The 27,100-nt window shown below is 45.1% G+C and overlaps 3 protein-coding genes across 4 annotated transcripts; 1 reads left to right on the top strand and 2 right to left on the bottom strand.

Annotated features, from left to right (window-relative positions):
- Positions 1 to 2,426: 2,426 nt before the first annotated feature.
- Positions 2,427 to 6,508, bottom strand: LOC147966410 (uncharacterized). The gene is made up of 3 exons (XM_087530822.1): positions 4,742 to 6,508; positions 2,887 to 3,840; positions 2,427 to 2,807 (listed from the first exon to the last, which is right to left on the bottom strand). Exons 1-3 carry the CDS (start codon positions 6,506 to 6,508, stop codon positions 2,427 to 2,429), a joined length of 3,102 nt encoding a protein of 1,033 aa, XP_087386948.1.
- A 14,057-nt stretch (positions 6,509 to 20,565) lies between these two features.
- LOC125515156 (uncharacterized) lies at positions 20,566 to 24,514 on the top strand. 2 transcript variants are annotated; one of them, XM_048680598.2, is made up of 6 exons: positions 20,571 to 21,118; positions 22,247 to 22,283; positions 23,029 to 23,265; positions 23,363 to 23,410; positions 23,842 to 24,039; positions 24,155 to 24,514. In XM_048680598.2, the coding sequence occupies exons 1-6, from the start codon at positions 20,823 to 20,825 to the stop codon at positions 24,167 to 24,169; spliced, it is 831 nt and encodes a 276-aa protein (XP_048536555.1). In that variant the 5' UTR covers positions 20,571 to 20,822; the 3' UTR covers positions 24,170 to 24,514. The 2 variants fall into 2 exon arrangements, with proteins under 2 accessions (XP_048536554.1, XP_048536555.1); XM_048680597.2 differs by having other exon boundaries at positions 20,566 to 21,118; positions 23,842 to 24,514.
- Positions 24,515 to 24,566: 52 nt separating this feature from the next.
- On the bottom strand, positions 24,567 to 26,488 carry LOC125515135 (uncharacterized). The gene is made up of 2 exons (XM_048680575.2): positions 25,296 to 26,488; positions 24,567 to 24,944 (listed from the first exon to the last, which is right to left on the bottom strand). Exons 1-2 carry the CDS (start codon positions 25,890 to 25,892, stop codon positions 24,882 to 24,884), a joined length of 660 nt encoding a protein of 219 aa, XP_048536532.1. The 5' UTR covers positions 25,893 to 26,488; the 3' UTR covers positions 24,567 to 24,881.
- Between the last annotated feature and the right edge of the window lie 612 nt (positions 26,489 to 27,100).

Below are 27,100 nucleotides of genomic sequence, written 5' to 3'. Positions count from 1 at the left end.
CACATTATGGGCTAGGGTAACAGATCGGTACCACATTTGAGGCAGTTCACAAAACACCACCAACAATGGGGCTAATCTGTAACGCGGAGCACTGACGCTGCGTTTTAGCCCAGAAAATAGCGAATCCGACAGGTGGGTCCCGCCTGTCGGGCTGACATGGCGCGTGTTGACGAACACCGTTAGATGGCAAGAGACGGTCGTTTCGGCGCGCCCGTCTAAGTGGCCCGCACCGGTCGGTGTTCGAACCAGACCAGCCAGTTCATCACTCTCGCTCTCCTCTCTCTCGACCCCGACCACCGCCGGCGCCGCCACTGTCGACTCGCCGCCTTTCGCCGCTCCGCCATGGTTTCTTGGAGCAACCAGTCCTCGAGCTCTTCTTCGAACGGCGAAGAAGTCACTAGCCAGGTATGCGTGTTCGTCTCTCGCCTCCCCCACGGATTAGGGTTCATCCCGCTAGGGTTAGGGTTCATCATTTGGGGATTTTTAACCAGGTCGCTGATTTGTGCAATTTGTGTGCTGGTTGGCTTCCTAGGACTATCTCTTGCTATGAATGGAGTGGCATTGCTCACGATCTGTCGTCTCGTTGTCTGCATCAAGAACCTGCATCAGGCTTGTTGCATTTGAATCTATGGACACAGGCAGACGTTTTCTTGTGTGTGCTCAGGAGAAGGTATGTTGGTTAGTAGTGTAAGTAGATTAGCTTAGTTAGTTTATGCTCCATTCACTTTTCAGTACTCCAATTTTGTGTATCAAAGATTTGTTCCTGGATAGATGTTGCTTCAGTACTCCAATCTTCTGTTGCTTCAGTTGATGTAATAGTTGTTGCCCATAATCTATGCATATACAATCTTATAGATGGAAAAAATTATATATGTTGTTATAATTGTTTTGCCCAGAATTTTTGCATACAATTTTGAGAATATATCTATTAATTAATGATGTAATCTTTGATTTAGGCACCAATTGATGCATATAATATAATTCAGTGGATAGAACTAAACTAAAATTCAGTGGACATAACTGAACTACAATTCAGTGGATAGAATTAAACTAAATTTCAGTGGATAGAACAAAAACTACAGATTGTGCACATTTGGGTGGAAAGAACTAAACTACAATTTCATACAGTATTATATAATTTGTGCACATTTCATATAATTTCTTATTAAGAACATATTTATTTAATTGTAGGCAGAACTAAAGTGCAACTATCTCGAGTGGATAGACCCAGAGTGGTCAGTGGCTATGCACTTCACCCTCACTGAATTGTGGAGCATATATAACAAATATATCGATGACAGGCTGAAAGAAAATGTTGAGCTTGGTGAAAGAAATTTCAAACTAGTTCGAGAAAAGAGGAAGATGGAGGAAAATCTGAGGTTTTTCAAACTGGACTTTGCTAAAATGGTTGCTAACAAGGAGGATACTATCACAGAGTTGGGCAATGCTAGGTTGGCTCTAAGTGATCTCAAAGAGGAGATGGAGAAGAAGAAGCTCGCAGACCATGGTTGTACCAATCTTCATCAGGTACTTAGGGCAAAGGCAGAGAAAGAGAGGGACCAGCTAGTGGTAGAGAGAGACCAAGTTGTGACAGAGAGGGACCAACTGAAGCAAGAGAAGAAAAAACTGGAGTATATGATTGCAGATCTGCTCAAACAGAAACATGAGTACAAGGACAAGATCAAGAAGTTAAAGGACATATGTGATGATTTTTAAGTATGTATTGTGGTGTGGTTTAGGGTAGCACTGCAGTTGATATGAATGTTCTCTTATGCACTTCCAAAGCTGTAATGCTTTATGTATCTTTATGTCCAAGACTTGTGTTGTGTACTCTGAAGACTTGTGTTGTGTACTCCCAAGAACTAATTAATGTCCTACTTATTATCAATGTATCTTTGGATCAATGCATCTTTGGATCAATTTCCTACTTATTAATGTATTTTGTTTGTACCAAATGAAATGTTTGTAGTTGTTTTGCCATAATATTTGCACAAAACATATATTATAAATGTTTGTGGTTGTTTTGCCATAATATTTGCACAGAATATATATTCTAAATGTTTGTGGTTGTTTTGCCATAATATTTGCACAGAACATATATTCTAAATGTTTGTGGTTGTTTTGCCATAATATTTGCACAGAACATATATTCTAAATGTTTGTGGTTGTTTTGCCATAATATTTGCACAGAACATATATTCTAAATGTTTGCACAGAATTTTAACAGCAGGAGATAAACATAGATAACTTCAAAGTGCCATATATAGGTTTAACAAACTTAGGTTCTGAGTGCCATACATAGGTTCATAATGTCATAAATAAAGTGATGTAATGCCTGATTTAGCACACATGCACTTGCATACAGACTTCAAATTTGAGCATTTAATAGTTCCCACTGGCATAAAAGTACCCCTCCATCCTCTTTCTCATGTACTTTGTCCTCTTTGGCCTACTGCCTGCAGGCTGGCTAGTAGAAGCTTCTGCAAAACTTCTTGGAGGCTTGAACCTTTTTGCATCCCTTCCAGCAGCAGTGGAAGATCTTGCACCTCTCCCAGCAGCAGGAGAAGAACTAGCACCCCTTCCAGGAGTAGTAGCAGACTTTGCTCCTCTTCCAACAACAACAGATGAACTAGCACCCCTTCCAGCAGCAGGAGATGAGGCTGCACCCCTTCCAGCAGCACTAGTAGTCTTTGCACCTCTTGCAGCAGCAGGAGAGGAGTTTGTAGTAGATGATGATGGTGCACCCTAGCACTTCCAGTAGATGATGAAGATGCACCATGGTTCCATTCAGGTACAATCCTGTTTTCCTGTAATTAAAAAATTAAACAACTTTATAATGATCAGTCAATAGAAATGAACACTCAACTAATTTCAAAATGAAAATACCATGTGCTTGTTCCTCCTGATTTGCAGATCAGGCCTCAATGGCTTTGGACAACTTGTGTACTTGTGTCCTTGCAGCTTGCAGTTCCCACATGTTATAGTAGCCATCCTAGATGTCTGCTTTGCTTGAGGTGGCTCAAACTTTCCTTTTTTCCTTTTCTCTTCTGCTGGCCCCTTCTTGTCATCTTTGAATTGTGGTGGTTCAATGTCAGGTGTTGGAGTTTTCACCCAGCTATCTGGACCAGGAACAGGGTAAATTACTGGCTTATATGCCTCCAAGTACATAGATTTCTTGAAAAACACATTGATATGATCCTCTGGCAGCTGTTTAGACCTATAGATGGCAGAACAAGCATGGTTGCAAGGAACTCCACTGATGTCCCATTTCTTGCACCCACATGTCTGTAGGTTTGTGTCAACACCATAGGTCTTGTCTCCACTAGTGACTTGGAAAAGTCCTTGGCCAGCTATCAGTGCTGTGTAATCCCTTGCATACTTCTTGTTCATCTCCAACCTCTCTGCATAGGTTGGTGCAATCTCCCATCTAGCACATTTCCCACCCTCTCTCTTCTGGTGGAACCTCACTAGAAACTTGTCCTTGATCCCATTGATCATTGTGACAATTGGCTTGTTCCTTACATCTAGAATGTACTTATTAAAAACTTCACTTAAATTATTCACCACCAAATCAGTTTTGCAATTAGTGTCCATTGCATGCCTAGACCAAGCTTTAGGAGGAATTCTTGACATCCACTCCCAAGCAGCAGTGCACTCAGCCTTCATGCTTTCCATAGCCAAATTAAAGTCATGTTCGGTGTAAGCATAGGCAGCTCCATCCATGCATCTCTTCAAATCCTCTCCTCCAAATCCTGCTCTCTGGAAGTTTGCATAGATGTGCCTCAAACAGTACCTATGATGGCAGTTTGGGAATACTGCTGTCACTGCATTGAGTAGACCCTGCATGAAAGTGAATTGAAATGATTTTACATGATTTAATATGATTTTAAATGATTTAATATGATTTTAAATGATTTTAATTGATTTAATATGATTGTAAATGATTTAATATGATTTTAAATGATTTCCTTTAAAATCATTTAAAATCACTAAACATGATGGTTTCACTTTGATGATCAACTTGTCTTGATTGGTCACCCTAGGCCATCATGGGTCACCCTAGACTATCTAGACCTAAGTGTCGACAAGAAGCGTTACGACTCGACACCTACCAACTAGTCTTGATGGCATCACTTTAATGATGCCTATGTTTCTTGATCCTACACGGGTCATCCTAGGCCATCTAGACCTATGTGTCGACAAGAAGCGTTACGACTCGACACCTACCAACTAGTCTTGATGGCATCACTTTGATGATGCCTATGTTTCTTGATCCTACATGGGTCACCCTAGGCCATCTAGACCTAAGTGTCGACAAGAAGCGTTACGACTCGACACCTACCAACTAGTCTTGATGGCATCACTATGATGATGCCTATATGTTTCTTGATCCTAGATGGGTCACCCTAGGCCATCTAGACCTATGTGTCGACAAGAAGCGTTACGACTCGACACCTACCAACTAGTCTTGATGGCATCACTTTGATGATGGCATCAACTAAATAAACAAGCTAATGAACTAAATGAACAAGTAAATGAACTAAATGAACAACTAAATGAACAAGTAAATGAACTAAATGAACAATTAAATGAACAACTAAATGAACTAAATGAACAACTAAATAAACAAGCAAATGAACTAACCTTCTGTCTATCAGACATGAATGTGTACTTTCTAAATTTGCCCTCTTCACTTCCTCCTAGAGCATACTTGAGTTTGTCAAGACCAGGACCAGTTCACTGTATCTTCAACTCCAACCACTCCAAATGCAATGGGGTACATATTGTTGTTTGCATCCCTTCCAGTAGCTGCTAGTATCTGTGCACCACTTGTCAATTTGATGAAGCAGCCATCTAGACCTATGAATGGCCTACATCCATTCAGGAAGCCCTCACAACATGCATTCAAACTGAAAAATAGACCATGGAACCTTGGTCCAGCAGTAGGATTTTCTCTGGTTTTGCCACTAATAGTAGTGACAATGCACCTAGATCCAGGATTTGTAAGCTTCACAGTCTCCAAATAGTCTCTCAGCCTCTTATATTGCTTCTTGTGATCACCAAGCACAATCTCCTTTGCTTTCTTCTTAGCCCTCCATGCCATCATCCTAGGAATCTCAAGCCCAAATTGCCTCTTTGCCTTGTCAACAATAGCAGGTACAGTAGTGTTGGGATCTGATCTGATAGTTTCAAGCATTTTGTTGCCAAGCCACCTTGAACTAATCCTAGTTTTCTCAAACTGGGTGGGACATGTGTGCTCCAACCTCATCTTCTTAATGCAGAAAGTGGGCTCATTTCTTATCTGTGCTGCTACCATGTAGAACTGACATCCATCTCCATCACAGCAAACTATTATCCTATCACTGCAGTTTCTGTGATATTTGTATCTTCTAAGTTGTTTCACATGCAAATTGACAAGGGCCTCTCTGAATTGGTAAACATCTTTGAAACAGAGCTTCAGCTGAAATTGTTGTTCTGGATGCATCCTGTCCTCATCATACCAGACCCTAGGTGGTCTTTTCTTAGCTCTACTCCTTTTGCCAGAGCTGATAACAAAGGACATTGGTTCATTGACATCATCATCTGCTTCAAAGCCTGTATCTTCCTCTTCTAAAGATGGAAACCAATCAGGATTAATGATTGGCCCAACACTTGAGTGGGACCTACTTGTAGGACATGGCCTCTTTTCCTTCTTCTTAACAGGCTCAGGAACTGGGATCTCTTGGGCCTCCTCATCATCTTCTTCCTGGTCCATGTCATATATATCTTCAGGATCTGTGTCCCCCTCACAGTGTGTACTAGCCATGTATTCAGCTCTCTTCCTCTTTATGTCAGCAATAGTTTCATCTAGCTCATGTTCCTCTTTCCTCCTCTTTGCACTCTGTTCTTCCACATACTGCACTGAATCTGAGTCATCTTCTTCTTCTCCTGTAGCTAAGAGATCCACATCAACTACAAATTCTTCATCACTGCTTGAACCTTCATCATCATCTGTGTCCATGCCTACAGGAATTTCTTCCTCACTAACTGCATTGTCCTCCTCATTTGAATCAAACTGAAAATCAGCATAATTGACACTTACTTCAGTGTTAAGCTGTGTCCCAAGATGTAACTGACAGTTAGGAGGAACTGATTTGAGTGGCAAAAAATTTGCACTTTCCTGTGTCCCAAGATGTAACTGACAGTTAGGAGGAACTGATTTGTGCACAACACCTGATTCAGCAACAGCAAAGACAACAGGTGGCTCTGCATCTATTTGCTGTGCATCTTGATCTTCTCCAATTGGTGGTTCAATAACTACCTTTCCCTTTATAACTGTCAGTGACAATGTCTGGGTGCTCTCAAATTCTCTCAGCATGCGAACTACTTCAATGTTGCCTTTAATGACACAAACACCTTGCAACCCTATATCTTCCTCTTTCAAGTAGCAAAGACTGTCATCCTTACAGTATCCATTGGTGACCATTACATTGACCAAACTACCATAAGTGATTTCTCTTTCAGACATCTTAACAAGAGCATACATCTTCCCAGGAAACTGGAAATAGATTGACCATAAATCCTCAGTGACGGTGTCCTGGACTAGGGGGTACTCACCACGTCGTCTCCCGATCTATTAGATTGGGCCGAGGCCCTCCATGGCCGTATACTCATGGGCCAGTTCCGACAGCTGCCGCATACAAGGAAGATTCCACAAAGACTTGGCGATCAAGACAAGAACTTCTCCTCACCCACGTATTCGGCTAGGACTCTTGTTAACCTAGGCCTCTGGTGCATTATATAAACCAGGGCCAGGCTAGTCGATAGAATATACAACATACAGAACAACAATCATACCATAGGCTAGCTTCTAGGGTTTAGCCTCTCCGATCTCGTGGTAGATCTACTCTTGTACTATCCATATCATCAATATTAATCAAGCAGGACGTAGGGTTTTACCTCCATCAAGAGGGCCCGAACCTGGGTAAAACTTCGTGTCCCTTGCCTGCTGTTACCATCCGGCCTAGACGCATAGTTCGGGACACCCTACCCGAGATCCACCGGTTTTGACACCGACATTGGTGCTTTCATTGAGAGTTCCGCTGTGTGATCGAAAAAAGGATCGATGGCTCGCCTGCAGATCAACTGCGACTTCGGCGTCTTCGTCACTAGTTCGACTGGTCACTTTGGTTCGACCAAGAATTGCGCCCCGTGTTCGGATCACCATGTTCGGACGAGGGCCTTCATCAAACATCAACTCTGATCTCTATCAAGATCACGGAGGAATCATCTATGGAGCTCGGGGGCTCAACGTCAACATTGCCCTCAAGCGACCGTGTTGTTTTTTTGGACAGCGAACTCGTATCTGCCGCCACCACCTCCTCGAGTATCGCTTTGACGATCGCTTTGGTGGAATTGTGCGGAATTGAGTCTACAACAACCTTGGAAAATTTCGTCGAGTTCTGATGGAGGAATCTTTGGCAATCCACGATATACCGGAGCCCTGTCAAATCTGGATGGGAATTTAGATGAGTATAGGGCGTGGTGTCCAGCTTCTAGCTCGGATGTCCTTTGAAAGATCCAACCATTGATCGGCTGCGTAATTCCTATATCTACCATCTCTCAAAATTTCAGCTCGATCCGACCGTCCAAACTCCGGGAAACTTCCGATTAGTGCATCATTTTTCGGATCTGTTTTCTGCGCGAAAACGAATCCGACCCGAGTTCATCTTTTTTATGAACGGGATTTCGGACATCCCTTTTGAAGGAAGTTTTGTATGAGGTATTGTGTTTTGTTCCCGAACACATCCCACTAACTTTAAGATCTTTTGAAATGATCTTCAACATCATGCTGGAGTCAAACCAGTCCGGCAATATTACTCCACGGCTGCTGACCTGCGCTAGACACATCGTCACTTTAGCCGAGCTCAACTTCTTTGGATCATCATCTCGGCAAGCCGAACAAGAGTCAGACATCGCGAAGGATAAATCATCATCAACGTCGCCGCCCCGCGGATTACACGGAGCGGGTGTACCGGCATCGCCGCACGGTCGCTTCATCAAGCCGGCATCGACCACGTCACGACCTGCATTGACATGGCCGCACTATTGCTTCTTCAAGCTGGTGTCCATCACGCCGACCTATTTCGACTCATCGGCTGACGTTGAAGCTTCGACATCTCGGCTGGACCGGGGGCTTCGCCATCTCTTCATCAACCTACTCCGGACACTTCGGCGTCACTAGCCGACCAGCTCCGTCACGTTAGCTGGGCCGAGGGCTTTGCCTCGGCGAGTCAACCTTTACCAGCATTGCCGTGCCGTCGTTTTATCGCCCATCAGGCAATGGGTGTGCGGAGCGAGTCCTAATTTTGGGAATCACCTTCCTTCGGATTGCTACAACAAATAAACCAGGTGCTATTAATCCCAGTATTTTTTGCTTGTTTGGGTTCATTTTTCCCAAGGAATTATTACTCTGGTTTGTCCATGATATGTACACAGGTCTATCAAATGGTGACCGCATTAACGACGGTCGCGTGGTGGTTCGATCAGTTTCCGTACATAGTCCGGCAAACGCCGCATCCGGAGCTCGGACCGACCTGTGAATTCAGGCTTTGCCACGCCTTTACTACATCACGCCGACGCCCTGCATCGACATTGACTTCGGCGTCAGGCCATATTTCTTCTATTCCTCACTTTGCATAAATTATTTATTATGCAACATTTTTTTAATTATCATTATTACTATTATCTCCGGTTTGCACTATTTTTTGTGCACAGAAAAATGATCCGGGGACTTCGGCATCACTCTGCCGGTCTGCATTGACCGTGCTATGTCACCACTTCGGCGTGTCGAGCTCTCCGCTCCGCCACCTCGGGACCAGCTTGGGGGATAGAACCTTGCCCCGCATCAAGCTTGGACCGCGTCATCAATACCGAACATATTAACCAGCTAAGTCACTTTCATGCTCAAAGCTTTAATTTCTAACTTGTGTTCGGTTCGACCAAGCATTATACTTTTTTGGAAAAAATTTGCTTGTAAAAAATTTCCTTGTCCAAACTTTGTTTGTAACGCATAAATTCAAATACCCAATTAATTTGGGGGCTTCCTTCATGAAGCTTTTCCACTTGCATATGATTATACTTGTACGGCTTCGTTCCTTATTCGTGTATTACGCCACAATATGCACCATATTGACTTAAGCGATTTGCAAGCTGGGTTGCCTCGCTCCTGTGTTTACCCCTACGTTCCCGATTGTTCGGCTAGGGAGTAAAGGGAGCACCTCTGCGATTGTCACGATCGGGTCGCCCTAGCCGGACCTCAGACTGGGTGAAGCCGAAAGCTAGCGCTCTTATAGTTTTCAATGATGGTCGGCACACAACGGAACTCATGAGTACAAAAAATCTATTGCACAAGTCTCATAATAACAATGAGCACCGAAGAAAGGTATCGGTGGGGGTACTATTTTCTTTGAAGATGCTTCTTACACTTCACGGTAATATAGCATAAGTTCCCTGAGCGCGCTTTGTCTCTTACAGCCTTATGGCCTGATTGCCTGGTTATTGGAAACACCGTTGATATTCTCGACCGATGGAGTATATAAAACTTTTCGGTCCTTAACCGAAGAGGGAGAAGCCGACGGTCGGTTAAGACGCGTTTAAAGTTCGGTTGAACATAGATATGATATAAGTACTTCGGTACATGCAATCATTCTTCTACCCAAGTCACTTGGGGGCTCTTAAGTTTATTTGAGCCGTTTTATAATAAGTGTTCTTATTCTTAGTCGTTGCAAAGTTTTTTTATTATTATTTATCACTCCTTTGTTCGACACGAGTATGTGGTCACTAGCCGGGGAGCCTAATTTCTCTCTCAAAGCCGCTAGAGTTTAGTTTGCTAAACTGGCCTGATGAGAGGTACTCCGCCCTCGGGATAGGAGGTTGATGCCGTAAGCTGACCCGCTCGAAGTCTTGAGTTAGGATGTATCATGTTAAAGCACGACAGAAGCACTTCTTTTTTCTAAGACCAACTTTCGGATTGGCACCGAACACTTGATATTGTTCGGACGTCATGTTTTTACTGACATTTCTTGGTTTTCCAAGCTTTTTGGCACTTTTAAACTATTTGTGCTTTTCCAGCATTAGTCTCGCAGTCCAATGCCGGACACCTTTAGGGATTCGGCAAAAACATTCTCAGATATTGCTATATATGCATCGGTTTCGAATTGTGTCTTCGGTCAATAGTTGGGTTGCCCGGCTCCTCCACTTGCTTCCTACGTTCCGTTTTGTTCGGCTAGGCGTGCAAAGGGAGAACCACTGCGATTGTGCTTCCAGCTCACATGGTTAAGCACCTCAGTGGAGAAAGCCGAAAACTGACTTTCACAATAAGCGTAAACTGGTCAGCGATCCGATGACTGTTAAATGATGGGTCGTTCATAACATTGGCCGAAGTGTTTACGGCTTGACCCCGACTGTCGCCAAACACTACCGGGGGCTACTAACTGGCCTCCCAAACTAAATCCTCAATATTTTGCTCTTACATTAGAGCTGAGGTTTAATGATCATGCTTAGCATGACAACCCAAAGAAAGGAACCGATAGCGGGACTATTTTCTTTGTAAGACATTTCTTCTGTTAAACAGTAATATAACTCTCTACGTACCTTTGTTTATAAAACCGTATGGCCAGATTGCCTTGTTTGTTGTAAATCTTTGCCCTCATAAAGGCTTTATAAAGTAGGACAAACACTCCTCGGCTACTGGCCGAGGAGGTGGAAGCCGATGGTCGGTCAACAAAGTTTTGTACAATGCGGATTCGAGCATTAATGACGTAAAGTACTTGGATACATAGAGTCATTACACATAATTTGTGATTTTACTATGAATATTGATCCTTAATTCTGCCACCCGTGCCCGCATTAAGGCTCGGGGGCTACTGGGCTTCGGGCTTATTATTTACAAATATTAAAGGGGCACATTGATCCCCTGATCTGGTGTTACCACCCGACCAGTGTCTCGGGGCTACTGCATTGCTTGTCCAATGTAGAAAATTTTATGTGCAATATAGTTTCCGAGGAGATTTTGATCCTCAGGTTGGTCGGCCGCACCCAACCTAAGTCTCGAGGACTAAGCACGCCGCTTTTAGTGTCCCGAAGTATTCTGCCGAGCTTGGACTTGATCCTCAGGCCGATTTTGCAAATCAACCTGAGTCTCAGCGGCTACTGGGATCAGCGGTCTTACGTCATCCTTCAGGTGCATCTCGGGTTTTAGACCGATACACACCTTGAGGGCTACTGGCTATATATCTCGGCAGAGAATAAATTGCACCAATAAAAAATATTCACAAAAATCGGCCCACATTCGGGGTGGTGCACCACCTCGGAAGCAGCCCGACATAAAGCTCGGGCGCTAGTGGCTAGCTCCATATAGGGCATTTCCGTCATTAAGCTCGGCTAAACTCCTTCAAACTTCTTTGAACCAAGGTGATTTACGACACCTCAGATATAGTCCGGCGTTGGAGCTCGGATACATAGTTCGGCATTGGAGCTCGGATACATTCCGGCGTTAGAGCTGGGAAGCGGTCCGGCGTTGGTGCTCGGTTGCAAAAGATACCTCGAATACAGTCCGGCGTTGGAGCTCGGACGCAAGAGGACGCTGCCGCCCGGGAACAACTTCAAACCCGAGGTGTGGCATAAAAATAACAAGGCATTGGTAAAGGCCGGAAACTTAAAGGGGCTCCTCGGATACCCGACGTGTAAACTCGTCGAATGCATTTCGGCGATCCTCAAGATTGAAGATAAAGAAGATTTGTTGAACCAGTTTTCAAGACCGACGACCGAAGATGAAGAACAGTTCAGAAGAATCGAGGAGCGTCCCTAACTTGAAGACCGGTTCAGGGGGCTACTGACGGTGTCCTGGACTAGGGGGTACTCACCACGTCGTCTCCCGATCTATTAGATTGGGCCGAGGCCCCCCATGGCCGTATACTCATGGGCCAGTTCGGACAGCTGCCGCATACAAGGAAGATTCCACAAAGACTTGGCGATCAAGACAAGGACTTCTCCTCACCGGCGTATTCGGCTAGGACTCTTGTTAACCTAGGTCTCTGGTGCATTATATAAACCAGGGCCAGGCTAGTCGATAGAATATACAACATACAGAACAACAATCTTACCATAGGCTAGCTTCTAGGGTTTAGCCTCTCCGATCTCGTGGTAGATCTACTCTTGTACTACCCATATCATCAATATTAATCAAGCAGGACGTAGGGTTTTACCTCCATCAAGAGGGCCCGAACCTGGGTAAAACTTCGTGTCCCTTGCCTCCTGTTACCATCCGGCCTAGACGCACAGTTCGGGACCCCCTACCCGAGATCCGCCGGTTTTGACACTAACACTCAGGCCTAAAATGGACATACAAATGAATATTAATAAGTCAATTGTATCAACATAACTGACCATTATATCTGACCATTAGAATGCACTATTCAAAAAATTTAGAACCATCAAATTAGTACTAACATTACTAGCATAGACAAATGAATATCTTCAGGCCTAATATAGCTCACCATTACAATGCAGTGTAAGCAAAATTACCAAGTCAATTATAGTAACATGACAATAACATAAATGAACACTACAGTGTGATTTTCTCCAAAAATTCAGAACCCTACAATACTACTAACATAACCGAACCCTGACTGAAGATGTGATATTCGATAAATATTCAGGACAACAATCACTTCTAAATGACTAACAAATCAATATTCAGAACTAGAATCTTTGTTCAATGTATAAAACAGATCCAGTAGTAAGGAAAGATTGAAAGAACATATTTTCAAAGATTCAGATTACCTAGCTGAAGATGGGGCGAATGGGAGCACATCCTCCGGACCAATCTGCGAAGCTGCTTCCTCGGTACCAGGCTCCGACGACAGGCCCACCGCCGTGGCCGACTCTGGATCTAGGTCGCAGCCGCCATCGGTGTGGGGGCCGATGCCTCCGCATTGCGAGCGCAGCCGCTTCTGCCCTGAAGTAGTACCACCGCCCTCGCCGCTGAGTGCGGCGTCGCCGCTTCCGTCGACTCCGTGTGCGCCGTCGCCGCCGGAGCTGGTCGCCATCGGGGCAGAGTGGGGAAGGACTGAATCGAGGGGTGTACTGAATTGACGGGGGGAACGGCTTGACCTAGTAGACGGGCGCGCCGAAACGGCCGTCTCTCGCCGTCTAACGACGTCCGTCAACACGCGCCACGTCAGCCCGACAGGCGGGACCCACCTGTTGGATTCGCTGTTTTCTGGGCTAAAACGCAGCGTCAGTGCTCCGCATTACAGATTAGCCCCATTGTTGGTGGTTTTTTGTGAACTGCCTCAAATGTGGTACCGATCTGTTACCCTAGCCCATAATGTGGTGGTTTTGAGTAAATAGCTCATGGGCCACACCGTTCGCATCTCTAGGACAATGTTTGAAATCAACGGTTCCAATTTGAAGTGACGTGTTCACACAATCAGCATATATCGCTTCTGCCGAGTCCCACCATTGCATTTGTCCTTGATAAAAGCTAATGACTTCAATCGTATCAGATTTCGCCTGCACCTTGTTAGCTCCAATATAATTTGCAAGATGTAGTCCATCCCGCATAGCTAAAGCCTCCATCGTTGCCGCATTTGCTGCATGTGGATTGTAGACACACTTGCCTGCAATGAAAGATCCATTTACGCCTCAAATGATGCATCAACGTTTAGCCTCAAATAACTAAGGTTTTTTTTGGACCATTTACGGATATTACTTTGGATGTTTCGTCGATTCAGATTTGCATTATTTGTAGCAATTGCCAGAACCGAAACCGGCCAACGACGAAACAGGGGCACCCTTTCCGAATGTGTGGTCTGCCTTCTCAACCACCGAAGGTACCATCAACCTACTGCAACCACCGCTTGAATCTCCACTGATTTTTTACCATGCATCAAAGCCGACGAAGATATGAATATATGTTCAAGGACCACTGACCCCGACAAACCAGTAGCTATAGCTTCTTGAATTAGGCTCTCAATTCTTGGTCTCTCCCATGGATAAACAACCTTGCCACAAGTGAACAGAAGGTGCCTGACATCTTCGGATCCTTTGTTGCAAATAGGACAATGACCCTCATGGCCAATATGTCGATTAGTAAGAATACGTTTTAAAGGTAGTATGCCATGAAGAGTCCTCCAACAGAAAATCTAAACTTTCCTATGAATCTTCAGATCCGATAGTTTCTTCCAAACAAGATTATTAGAAGAAGGTCTGATGCAGCCAAAGGAAATGATCTACCTCCGAACTGGTGGTTCCATTCTAAATGGTAGGTTGTGCGGACAAAGAAGATTTCGTTCTGTATTGAATGGCATGCAATGAAGTCATTAAAGGCACATATGTTTAGTGGGATTTGCAGAATCCGTCATGCATCCATGAAACCAAAGGTGGCATTAACTAGCTCCTAATCCTATCTACCAGTAATGGGGTTAATGAGTTCGCTAACCTTAGTTAATAGTTGATGATCCTCGTTGAGTGATGATCATCTTACCAGGGCTAGATGGGACTGAAGGGTGACGTCCGCTCCTACTTTTAAATCCTACGCACGTCGCACTAGTTCACTTGCGTGACGGTTATTTTTGTTTAGCTCTCCGTATGTAAATATTTATGAAAGCATCGTGAGAAACAGGAACACCTACGAGGTTTAGCAAACTCAGGCAGAAATCGTCGGCGCCCATGATCTCATCAGTTCACTAAAAATTTGGGTATGAGCTAAGTATTGTATGCAATGGAGGAGCTTGATAAAAAAATCCAATCTAAGCTCGCCTAAAGAAAATCCTTCACAACTTGATCCAAGGCTGGGGGCCAATGCCCCCCCCCCCAATAGTTTTGAAAATGGGGAATATGCATTATGCATGGTTTACTTAAATAATACTTAAAATAGAGTGAATAACCAAGATTTCTTGCTGATACTCTAATAAAAAAGAAATCTATTCAACGAATAGGATACAATCCATTGAGTTCTCTTCGCATTCCTTTGTGAAATAGTAGAATGAGAGAGGTAATGAATCTTAAACCCATTGATAAAAAAGAGAGGATAAATAATATAGGTAGGGAATAAAAGAGGATTTGGGGATAGAGTGAGCCCTCACAACTTATAAAGTCGACAGATGTTCCTTTTACTAGAAATTTCATTGTTGTCAGTATTGACATGTAGAATGGGACTCCCTCCTTTTGCGTCAGTCGGTTTCAACTTTTACAGAGGAGTGAGAGAGGGAGTGGAGAGAACGGTGCATGCATGCATTCTCTCACCCCATACACTGGACACACATTTTATTTCCATCCTCATATTTATAATGATTCATATTTTTTGAATAAAACGTTCACTGTCGAAACATTTTTTATATTTGAATTCGTGTGTGGAGACCTTCAGAACAAGATCAATTTTGGATATGTTCGAACTACATTTTTCAATTATATTTAAAATCACTTTCATAAAACCTTAAAATGTTTCACTATTTCATAGAAGTGATTTCTACGGTTTCAAATATTTTCACAAAATGGACAATGGAACTCACAAACACATTGAAATATCTTTCGTATATTATGAAAAAACATGTTTAATAAATTTGTATTAATCAATTCCGCACTTTTTTACCGGATTTGAGAACATCAATTTCACACATTTGAAAACATAGGTTTTAGTCATTTCAAAGAACTACCTTTGTTCATTTCATAAAACTAATTTCATTCATTGAAAAAATGATTTCACTCGTTTCAATACCAAATTTTAGTCATCTAGAAACAATTGACTCATTTCAAAAACACATTTAGCCCATTTTAAAAAACTGATTCCATTCATTTCATATAACACATTTCACTTGTTTTAAAAAAGAAGGTTTCACGTATATTTAAAAACTCATTTTCATTTTTTTTCAAAAGTCTAATTTCACGCATTAAAAAAACCTGAGTTCGTACATCTGAAAAAATGATTTTCTTATTAAAATATTCCACTCATATGTTTGAAAATACCAGCTTCATATATTTGAAATAATAAGTTTAACGTACACCAAAATATGTGTCATGTGTATGAAAATATTGGTTTGGTTTCACTTACTTCAGAAAACTATCATTTAAAAAAAAATCACTCGTTTCAAAACAATGTTTCAGTAATTAAAATAATTTGAAGTTATCAGCTTCACATTGTGTAAGTAACTAGTTTCACATTTTTTAAATAATAAGTTTCACATATTTCACACTAAAATATGTTTCATATGCATTAAAAATAAATTTCACTCATTTCAAAAAAATTGGTTTCACTAAATTCAAAAAAGTTATTCCACTTATTTCCAGAAAACTGATTTCACTCATTTGGAACATTGAAATTTAAACATGTTTGAATGCATCCAAAATTGATCTTGTTCTAAAGGTCTTGGCGCTTGGAGTTCAAATATATAAAAAATAAAAAATGGAATTTTAGTTTGAAAGATATAAATTTTCTAAAACATCAAAAGAAAATTAAACTGTATGGACTTTGTGTAGGGATAGACGACATGCATGCGCACTATTCTTTGGTTTTCTCTGGCGCCTTCTGACAAAAAGTACTAGCAACATACCTGGCCATGGGCAGCCCGGCCCAGATGACCTGACGCGACCTGGCCTAAAAATCCCGGGCCGGGCTGAGCCCGAACATTCCATCGAGCCGGGCTTGGGCCTAAAAATTTAGTCCGTCGGGCAGATCGGGCCATGCTTGGGCCTGCGAAAAATGGGTTTTTAGCCGTGGTCGGGCCAGACCGACCGGGTCATGTCAGGCTTTTTTGGGCTCGGGCCCGATTTAGTAGGCCCGGTGGTCGGGCCGGGCTTAGGCCTGGGTTTTCAGCAACGGGCTTTTTTGGCCCGACCCGAGATATGGCCAGGTATAACTAGCAACAAGCCAAGGTGAGTTGACATATTGGGAGATTCAATTAGAAGCAATGTGAATACATAAAAAATATGCATACATTTAAACCCTTTGTGTGGTGGATGCTTCACCGGTATCGCCCTACTAACAATTCCTGCTTCCAGTGGATAATCATGTTTGCTTGGTACATTGAAATTTTGCAGGAAAAAATGTACTCATCTCCACAGACCCGTGGACTCGATGGGCGCCTTCGTCTTTGTCGGGGCGGCACAGTGGCCCTAGCCGGTGGTCGTTGAAGCACCAGAAGTTGAAGGTGACAAAGGGTCCGGAAGCGTGCTTAATTTGATCATCCCCTTCAAAGTTGGGGCGAGGCATTTTCAGCACCCCCCTCTTGCGGCAGTGGTGTTTGTGACATGGTCGATCGTGCGGTGCTTCTGGTCCGAAGTCGCTGCAAAAATCAATGCACCAACTGCAGTACAATAGAGTTGTAATTCACTAGTTATTCCAGATGCTCGCCAAAGCTGAAAAAACCAGAGGTTATTTGGATTCCTCGGAAGCCCCCGCCTACATCACCATTCAATATTTCTTGCCCTACTATAGGCCAAACTACCTGAGCACTGGGTCCAATGTGAGTAGGATCACTTAGCCATGCTTCATAATTGGAAAAACGGGGGCCATGAAAGTACATGCCACTCAGCCAAAGAAAGATAATGGAAAGTTGCCCGAAATGAGCACTAAAGACTTTTCGAGAAATCTCTTCCAAATCACCAGTATGACTATCGAAAATAGAATAGTCCATTTATACAGAATGGTAAAGAGGGCTTCTCTATGATTATCAATTCCAGAAATCCATACAAATACGAAAGGGTATTTTATCCTTACCAACTGGATCTTGTTACACCCGGTAACAAACATTCATAAACCATTTCTTGAAGTACGTGTCCGGATAGCCCAAAATGTTCATATCTATGCTCCATTTCTAGCTCGGTCGGCCTTTTTCATAGCCCTCCGTAGGCAGGCCACGCCGAACCTGGCTTGCTCGACGGGGGATGCTAGGGGGGCACGATATGGCGAGGATCCGCTCCGATGACATCTGTTGGTGTGTTGGTGTGCTATTGGCGCATTTTTATTCTCGAGTTTCCATCGTCAAATCGACCGACTGGTGAGGATTCGCGCCATTTGTATCTGGTTTTCGCGTGGTTCTTTCCATTTTACCGAACGCATCTCTTCTTCTACAATGAATACATGAATCCCCGCCTCATCGAGGTGTCCACGAGACCAAAAGGAAAATTGGCACAGTTCGTACGCGAAAGTGGTGTCAACCGGCAGCAGGAAGACAGGCGAAATGTTGCAGTGAAAAAGAAAAAAACACTTGTGCGCTTCCCTTCCCGGCGCATGGGAGATGGCGTCAACGAGGGGATCTCGAGGCGTGGCAGCTGGCGTGGGGCCGGGGTGACAGTGGGCTGGGCCCGCACGCAGTCTCACCAGTCATCACTCGGCTCGAGCAGAGCGGAGCAGTCACTCAGCAGCCGCCATCACTCCCGTCAGTCGGCTAGTCATTCGCCGCACGCAAACACCCAGAGAACTATCCATGCTCTGCTCTTCGTTTTTCTTTTGACCGAATCTTGACCACGTTATCACTCGCGGTTAATTACTTTTTCTTCTTCTATTTGGAACTTGTTTAATGGCAATTCCAACGCAGGACTCCAAACAGATTTCCGTTCTGTCCAGTTTTCGTTGGTTTGAGAATGACAATGGAGCGGTGTCCATCCGAATTTGTGGATGCGTCAGCCGTTTGCCCAATGGGCGGCCGAATTTCGGCCGCATCTTGTCCAGCTACATGCATCTTTTAGTACATTAACCAAATCTTAACTAGGCATTTAAAAAAAATCCAAATTCCATAACTGTTCTCATAAGTTGGATTAATATCTTTTTGATGCCTTCATTGTTAATCTGCGGATTCTCGATCTTGTATATTTCTTTTTCTTTGATTCTAAAAAAGTAGACGTTGCTTCCCATCAAATCTCATCTCTAGCCTCTATTCTAACAAGAAGTGCATGAGCATCTATCATATTTCGCCCAATCAATAGGTCAAAGTATTCTTCTTCTCAATACCAGAATTTGCATCCATCCTACACACAATTTTGCGTGTGAGCCAAGAGCTATTGAAATTACGCCGAATCCGGAAGCACAACCGAAGAAAAACAACCATATACCTTATCTTTTTTGCACTTGATGAACACCCACCCTGAATGTTTCGGCATGGTAGAAACGCGTCGAATGACCTGCCGCTCGTAGTCGTCGCACTTTATGAGCGGAAAAGGTGAGCTGAGTATCCGCTGGGCCAGCGCCGACCTCGGACGACGGCCGGGCGTATGTTTGACAGCGCCGTTAAGGCGGGGTAGATCCGAGCGGCTAGAGGTGGAGTCCATGCCTGCATGCGACGCAGAGATGTTGCGGGGGCTGTGCGGTCCGGTGCCCGACCAATCCTTGGCTAGGCACAGCCCACCGGTGGCCAGATCCGCACAAATGAGGCGGCCAGATGCGCTCAAATCCGACGGCCCGACAGGACAACGACGCGGCCGAGACAAACGTCAGAGGGGTAGGGGTAGGGGTGGGCGGCAGGAGGAGGAAGGGGGTGCGCCGGGCAGGGGCTGGCCGAGAAAATGGCGGCCATGACGATGGCGGGGTAGGGTTCGAGGGGAAGGGGGTGGGGGCGGCTGGGGGAGAAAAGGGGCGCCTGTGTTCCCCGACGGGCGGGCCAGGGGAGGACACGAGCACGCATCGCGCCCGTCAACGCATGTCCGTTTCGACGCAAACATGGCCGATAGTTGGGCCGGGAATGGGTCAAAAGCGAACGAAAAACAAACGTTTGTCCGTTTGCTCCCACACATTGGATCGCATTTTGCGTCAGTTTACCTTTAAACGGACACAACCGAATGATTTGGGGTCGTGCATTGGAGTTGCCCTATAACACACTCACGGCTAACTCATTCTTGGGTGGAATGTGCCTAGCATGTTCGTTACGGTACCTTGTCAGTAGCTTGTTCAGAAGAGAAAATGCAGTTGACCTATATGGTTGTTTCCTTTCTTCTTCTTTTTTATACCTTAGAAAATACACACACATTTGAGAAACAACCATCTTTTATACCTTAGAAAATGTGCATACACACACATTTGAGAAACACCCAGTTGGTGGATGGTCATGGTAGTGGTACTTCAAGCACCAGAGATCAAACCAATGTTTTTTTTTGAATTTTCAAACCAATGTTTGATGTTCTGTTTTTTCTTTAGAAAAACTTTTGATCTATCTATCAACTGTCAAGATAGCACAAAAAACATCAAAAGTCTTTTGTGGGTTCGTACACCACCTAGCGACGACCACAAGCACTGAAGTGAGCCGAAAGAGCGCCACCGTCATTGCCCCTCCCTCATCAGAGTCGGACAAACATTGTTGTAGACTTGTTCGAGAAGTCGTCTTGCCAATGACTATGAGCGTTCAGACAATCAGTCAATTACATCCATCACAAAAAATCAGTCATTGAAACACATGGTATTTCCTCCAATTAGCAAAAAAGGAGAGGGTATTTCTAGCATACTCTGTATACGTCGACTCCCGTACAGGCCGGGGAGTAGGATCTCTCGCTGTCTCCCACCCGCATTTCTCCCCGCATTTACACGCGCCCGTCCAAGAGAAGGAGGAACGGAAGTGGGCTAGTAGAACCCAACCTTCCCATCCATCCTCCTCCGTCGACACGCCACACAACCAAACCAAACCAGACCGAAAGCAGAGCGAGGAGGCCCGGCCAAAAGGAGCGGGGCGCCTCCCTCATAAGCGGAGGGGCGGGGCGCTAGCTGGCCGGCTCTCACGTTGCGGAATTCGGAGGGCCCCCACCAGGAATAGCCAGCCAGCCGTTCCCGGAGGGCGGAGGCGGAGGGCGGGATGGGGAACGTGACGTCGTCGGTGGCGGCGCGGCTGGCCTTCTTCCCGCCGGAGCCGGCGACGTACGAGGTGGCGGCGGAGGAGGGCGGGCTGCGGATGACGGGGGTGCTGCCCGACGCCAACGTCGACGTGCACGCGCTGCCCACCAGGGCCGGGACGCGCGTCGTCGCCGCCTTCTGGCGCTACCCCACCGCGCGCCTCACGCTGCTCTACTCCCACGGCAACGCCGCCGACCTCGGCCAGATGCTCGGCCTCTTCATGGAGCTCCGCTCCCACCTCCGCGTCAACATCATGTGGTCAGCCCGCCCCCACCCCTCCCTCTCCCCTCCCCGCCTCCGTAGCCTCTAGTTTCCCTCACACGGCCGCGTCATGCTCCCGCATTCACCTGCGACCTGCGCAATCGATATTCAGGTTCATCTTCTGCACTTCCGATTGGATTTGGCAGGCTGTTGGTGGTCGTATTCCTCGTAATATTCCGTATCCGGAGTTGTTTTCTGGCTCCAGCGCATGCTGATTCGGTTCGAGGAGGATTTAATCGGAGCTTCATCTTTGTCGTCTGCTAGTCAGCAAACCGTGAATAAATAATGAATTAGGTGGCGTTTGGAATTTTTTGATTGACCCGGAGAAGATCCGCTGGATAACTCTCTGCTGAATAGCCTGCTTCCATTTTTAATTTTTTTAAGTTTGATTCAGACACAATTTGGGTTTTGCTTCTTCGTGGAGATAATCTGCTCCAACCATATCCTATCCTAGTCACAGTTCCGGGGTAGAAACAAACAGCCAGTCGCCTACCTTTGATTATAGTACCAGGTCTGAGGTTAATTAATCCGGGGAGAAGATCCCAGGTTTTTCAACGGCTTCAATTATTGTAATACCAGTCTGTACCATATCATCAGGTTCTGCTGTGATGCTGATGCTAACGATTGCTCCCATGTGTGCTCTTCTGCTGATGTTGCTTTCAGCATTGTCAGTCAGTTAGTGGCCATCGATTCACCAATGACTATGAGCGTTCAGACGTCACCGTGCATGTGGCATAGATGCATTGTAAGGCCATTTGGTGTTGTGTGTTATAAGGGATCGAAGATATGAGAGTGCTGAGTATTGCAGTATACGGTTGTTTCCTTGTGGTGGTTGCACTGCAGATGACAACCTGCACGTTCCCTTTGGTGGGCAATCCAATAGATCTTCAAATTTGCGTTTTCTATGGGATATTGTCACATCTCATATTTGTGAGATTTCTTGCCTGCTGGATCTTGTTGATGTCTACTGCTTGACTTTTGAGACTTTTGAGTATTTTACACCAATTGAAAAGTAGTTTCTACCTGAATCTGATAGGACTGCAGATTTCTTGCCTGGTGGATCTTGCTGATGGGATTTTACTCCGACGAATCTACTAAATCTGTTTACTTGGTTTTCTTGTGCAGCTATGACTATTCAGGATATGGGGCCTCTACAGGAAAAGTAAGAATCTGAATCCCCAAGTAATTATAAGAACTCGAACGCGGTTCTCCTGTTGCTTAAATCTGCAGTTAAGCTGTCTTTTTTTGTCACGTCCCATTCCTACATAAACTCTCAAATTTTGTGATCATGATGTCCCCTGTATATGATAGTGCCACATTTTCATCAATTACTGACAACTATTGGATTGCATTGCTCCCTATCCTTTTCTCATAATCAGCTTTGTGTTCTTCGATAGGTGTGTGGGCACCCTTTCTTAAAAGCAAATAATAATTATTAGCCACTCCCATCTTTGTTGGCCTCATCTATAAAAGGACATCGGCAAATGGTTGGTCATGCTTTTTCATTCATATGCACTACAAACACCCCAAAAGTCATACTCGCTTTCTGCTATTCTAGTCCATGATGTTACCTTTGTTCTGGTTGTCATCCTTTTGACAAAGTTGCTAAAGTAAGGGACCAACAGCCCCAACACTTATCGGTTATCGGTCCCTACTCAAAACCTTCCTTTGGCCAATCAAATAATGAACTAGCATGTGTGCTTGTTCCCATATGCAATACATAGATTTTGTGAACTGTTGTACACTTACATGGGAGACAATTGTTGTTATAGCAGAATAAATGATAGTAGACATGTTCATGTGTATGCACTTATATATATTAGGTAGCTGAGTGGTACATTTTTCCTTGTGTGGAATACATAACCTAACTATGCTCCTTTTTTCGATCTTGTTTTCCGCTTCGGCAGCCATCGGAGTATAACACGTACTACGACATAGAGGCTGTCTACGACTGTTTGAAAAAGGAGTATGGGATAGGGCAAGAGGATCTGATCCTGTATGGGCAATCAGTTGGAAGCGGACCGACGTTGCACTTGGCCTCACGTTTGGAGAAACTAAGAGGGGTCGTCCTTCACAGCGGTATTCTGTCAGGCATACGCGTTTTGTATCCAGTGAAAGTGACACTTTGGTTTGATATCTTCAAGGTAAGTCTGGAAGTCTGGGTTATACGCCTTTTCACTTTGGTTCTGAAATGCCGGTCGTTTATTCTTCTAATCATCACCTTACTGCCAACGATTGCAGAACATCGACAAAATAAAGCAGGTCGAATGTCCAGTGCTGGTTATACATGTGAGTAGGGACTCACTTACCTTTTGCATTGATGTCCAGTCATCTTTTTCTCATAGCAAGTCTATCTCATTGATTCGTGTGTTCTGATGGAACTCCTTTGATTTTGTTCCTTCCCATAAAGGAAGCTTATCTTCTCAGCCTTTGAAACTACAAAATAGATTAAAAAAAACATATGATAGTTGCCACCACAAGAACTTGGTGGTGGTGTCCTGGACTCCTGATGCATATGGACAGTCTGCGTTTATTGGTGTCCCCTATGAAGCCTGCTCCGAATGCAGACTTAAATATTGTATTTAAACGTCTAATTAGCTGGAGTTCAAAATGTTTGTGGTTTCATTATCTTTGTGCCAAGACTCAAGATTATGATATGCTTTATGGTCACTTCCAGCTGGATCTTTGCTTGATCTGGACTTTGCTGAATCACATTTCAGGGCACGGCGGACGACATCGTTGACTTCTCGCACGGCAAGCGCCTATGGGAGCTAGCGAAGGAGAAGTACGAGCCGCTGTGGGTCAAAGGTGGTGGCCACTGCAACCTGGAGACGTACCCCGAGTACATCCGGCACCTGCGGAAGTTCGTGAACGCGATGGAGAAGCTGGCGAAGGAGCGAGCGACAAAGGCGCCGCAGGTACCGCCGTCGAGCATGGGCGAAGTGAAACACAACAAGTGCTTGAGATTTGGGAAGTGATCGATGATCCTTGACCATGTCATCTCTCGCTAACTGTGTCGTTGCTCGCGTATAGACACTGATGATCTGATGGAGGAACGGAAGAAGCCAGTCGCGGCGGTGGTCTCCCCGTCGGGCTCCGATGACATGACACCGTGGGGGTGGGGGGAAGTGCAACGGCGTCGTCGCTTATCGCCGGTCCGGTCGGGGTTCGGGATTAGACAGGCTCCATGGCTGGAATGTGCTGGAGATGACTGAAGAGAAACAGAAGCCTAGTGGAGGAAGCATGCGGGAAATCATATATAGCCTGTTGTTGTTGGGTAGTGTTCAGTTGGGGCTCTCTCCTTTTTCTTTTTTATTCAGCCTGTGTATTAGTTGATGTGCAAAGAAGTGTCCATCACTCCTAATTGATTGCAAAGTGCATTGTGTGCTGTCAGGCAGTGGCATTTAGGTGTCTGCTTCATAGTTTCAGTTTCATTCTGCTTCTTGTCTGGGTTGCTGTGCTCAGTTCATAGCAGAGCCAAACAGGAGGAGGCAGGGGCTTAAACTTAACCTTAACCTGCCTTCACGACCAATTCTTTATTTTTTTCTAGAATAACAGCACGACCAATTCTTGGTCTAGGACAATGTGACATGGCATAATTAACCATGTCACATGAGAAGCTTGGTCAGTAAAACAAATGTCTTCTATGAACAGCGAATCCATTTCATATAAGTATCACATATTCACATGACTTGTGTTTGCTGTTTTACAGCAGAGTATTCCTTCAGCCTCTGTCAACTGGTCGCAACAAACAAACTAACTATAGGAGGTCCCTGAGAGTTGTCGTGGAAGGTGTCCTGGCAGTGGCAGTCTTCTTCTTCCCCTGGAGAAAAACAGGTCAAAACGGAGTACATCAATCTGAACTCTGTATTGTTCAGAAGCAACCATATATTGCAAGCCTACTCCCTCCGTCCGCAAATAAGTGTACTTCTAGCTTTTATTCTAAGTCAAAGTTTTAAAATTTTGATCAACTATATACAAAAAAGTAGTAATATATATGACATCAAATTTATATATTATGAAAGTATAATTCAAAACGGATCTAGGGATGCTAATTTAAGGTCATAAATGTTGCTACTTTTTTTTTATGAAGTTGGTTAAAGTTTTAAAATTTTAATTTGAGACAAAAGCTAGAAGTACATTTATTCGCGGACGGAGCGAGTACTCTGCATACCTGGCGGTGGTTCCTTCGGCCCGGGGTGGCGATGTGCATCGGCCGGCCGTGCTCGTCGTAGAGCAGGAGGCCGCTGAACCGCGGCAGCTCGCACCGCATCCCCATCAGTATCCTCCTCTGCCACACCGGCCGCCCCGGCGTCATCGCCGCCGACGCCGGCGTCCCGGGCACTATCAGCGGCGAGGCCGTTGTCGTCGGTGGTGCCATCGACGGCGTCCCGTACCGCCCCTGCATCACCGGGTCCCCTCGGCCGGCCGTCGCCGTCTTGCGCGTGGACAGCGGCGCACCCGGCTCGATCCCGGCGGTGCTTCTGGTACTGGCACTACCCAACCGAGGAGGCTGAGCCTGAGCACGGACCGTCCTGTCCGGCGCGTCCGCGGCTTGCTGCCGGCTGCATCTCTCCTGCCTTCTGGGTGCCACATTAGCAGGTGGTTTCTGGAGCTGCGGTCGGCCGGAGTCCTGCACCCGGAGCACGAGCGCCTCCGGCCGGCGGTCGCCCTCGCCCCTGACGACGAACAGCGCCGTCGGCGTGCCGCGCCTCGGCTCCGGGTGCCGCTGCTTGGCCCTCCGTCGCAGCATCGACGCGCACAGCCCCATGGTTACTCCGATAGTATCTTTTTTGTCTTTGGATCAGGGGTTTTAGACGGACGGATCGGTGCTTGCTGGATGGATAATCTGCATCGGTTGGTTTCTTTAAGGTGGCAGCGGGTGGAGTGAGCCAGGCCGGGAAGTAAGAGAAAGGAAGGAAGATTTCGCCGGTAATCCTCTTCTTTCTTTCCGGGCCGGTAGAGTGCTACTGCTAGTCTACTATGGCGGAGTTGCTTCGTGATCGGAGTAAGACAGGCATTGCTTGTGGCTGGTTCGGACAAGTGACTTGCGAGCGAGGCCCTATGCGTGTAGGGTGTAGCGTAGTCGGCCGGTGTGTTCCACTCACGGCCGCCGATCGACTCACCCGCCGCCGTGCCGGCTTGGGTGGCATGGGCTCCTAAGCTTCCTTGTGCCTTCCTTGCATGGGCTCCCAAGTTTGGTTTGGTGGCATTTGCACGCAAGTGATTGTGATGTGATGGCTGCTGTTTTCTGGTTTCGTGGGTGGAAGACAGGCTTCTCTTCGGCTGCATTTCTCCCTTTTTTTTAACAGTTTTGCTAGAACTCATCTAGATGAGATTTAATTTGGTCTCATTCATCTTTTATAGTCATTGGATGTGATGCTATAAGATGCGTGTGTACTGAAGTGGGTTGTATCCATTCTTGTTTTTCAGGTGAATAAGATCAAATTACGTCTCATCTAGATGAGTTCTAAGATACTCCCCCTTTTTAACACGGAAACCATCATTGAAAAAATAGATCCTGCACAACAGGCTTTAGTATTGTAAATATATAATCCATCGAAAAAGAACGGGTTATTCTGGAGTAAATTGCAAGAAACCATCACATTAAGGCCCTGTTTGGTTCATAAGTCCTAGGACTTTTTCTAGTCCCAACTAAAAAGTCTCTAGTTCCTAAAAAGTCCCTCCCTGTTTGTTTTCAGAGACTAAGGGGTGTTTGTTTCCAGGGACTTTTTTGTGTAGGGACTAGAAAAAGTCCCTCTTAGAGACTTTTTTACCAAACGGGAGGGACTTTTTAGGGACTAAGCTAGGGATCTTTTTGAGACTTTTCCAACAATGCCCTTTCATGCACCTATTGGCCTGCCACCCCATAGTGTTGTTTGATTGTTATTTTTCTATATACTAGGGGCAACATGGTCATTTAATAACCTCTAGGAAAGGACTAGGGACTTTTTAGTCTATGGAAACAAACAGGGAGGG

Source organism: Triticum urartu, chromosome 6A (assembly GCF_056163025.1).
Source record: "Triticum urartu cultivar PI428250 chromosome 6A, HENAU_Tu73, whole genome shotgun sequence".
NCBI classification, from domain to species: Eukaryota; Viridiplantae; Streptophyta; class Magnoliopsida; order Poales; family Poaceae; genus Triticum; species Triticum urartu.
This window is presented reverse-complemented; position numbering and strand designations above follow the sequence as displayed.

What these genes read in the sequence shown, in the direction of transcription:
- LOC125515135 (XM_048680575.2), bottom strand. Translation starts at nt 25,892, where the DNA reads ATGGGGCTGTGCGCGTCGATGCTGCGACGGAGGGCCAAGCAGCGGCAC. An exon ending in GCCGAAGGAACCACCGCCAG is followed by an intron (nt 24,945 to 25,295) that starts GTATGCAGAGTA and finishes GTTTTTCTCCAG; the next exon opens with GGGAAGAAGAAGACTGCCAC.
- LOC125515156 (XM_048680597.2), top strand. Translation starts at nt 20,823, where the DNA reads ATGGGGAACGTGACGTCGTCGGTGGCGGCGCGGCTGGCCTTCTTCCCG. An exon ending in CTCCGCGTCAACATCATGTG is followed by an intron (nt 21,119 to 22,246) that starts GTCAGCCCGCCC and finishes TTTCTTGTGCAG; the next exon opens with CTATGACTATTCAGGATATG. An exon ending in GTCCAGTGCTGGTTATACAT is followed by an intron (nt 23,411 to 23,841) that starts GTGAGTAGGGAC and finishes ATCACATTTCAG; the next exon opens with GGCACGGCGGACGACATCGT.
- LOC147966410 (XM_087530822.1), bottom strand. Translation starts at nt 6,508, where the DNA reads ATGTCTGAAAGAGAAATCACTTATGGTAGTTTGGTCAATGTAATGGTC. An exon ending in TGGTTGGAGTTGAAGATACA is followed by an intron (nt 3,841 to 4,741) that starts GTGAACTGGTCC and finishes ACTTTCATGCAG; the next exon opens with GGTCTACTCAATGCAGTGAC. An exon ending in TCAGGAGGAACAAGCACATG is followed by an intron (nt 2,808 to 2,886) that starts GTATTTTCATTT and finishes TTTTAATTACAG; the next exon opens with GAAAACAGGATTGTACCTGA.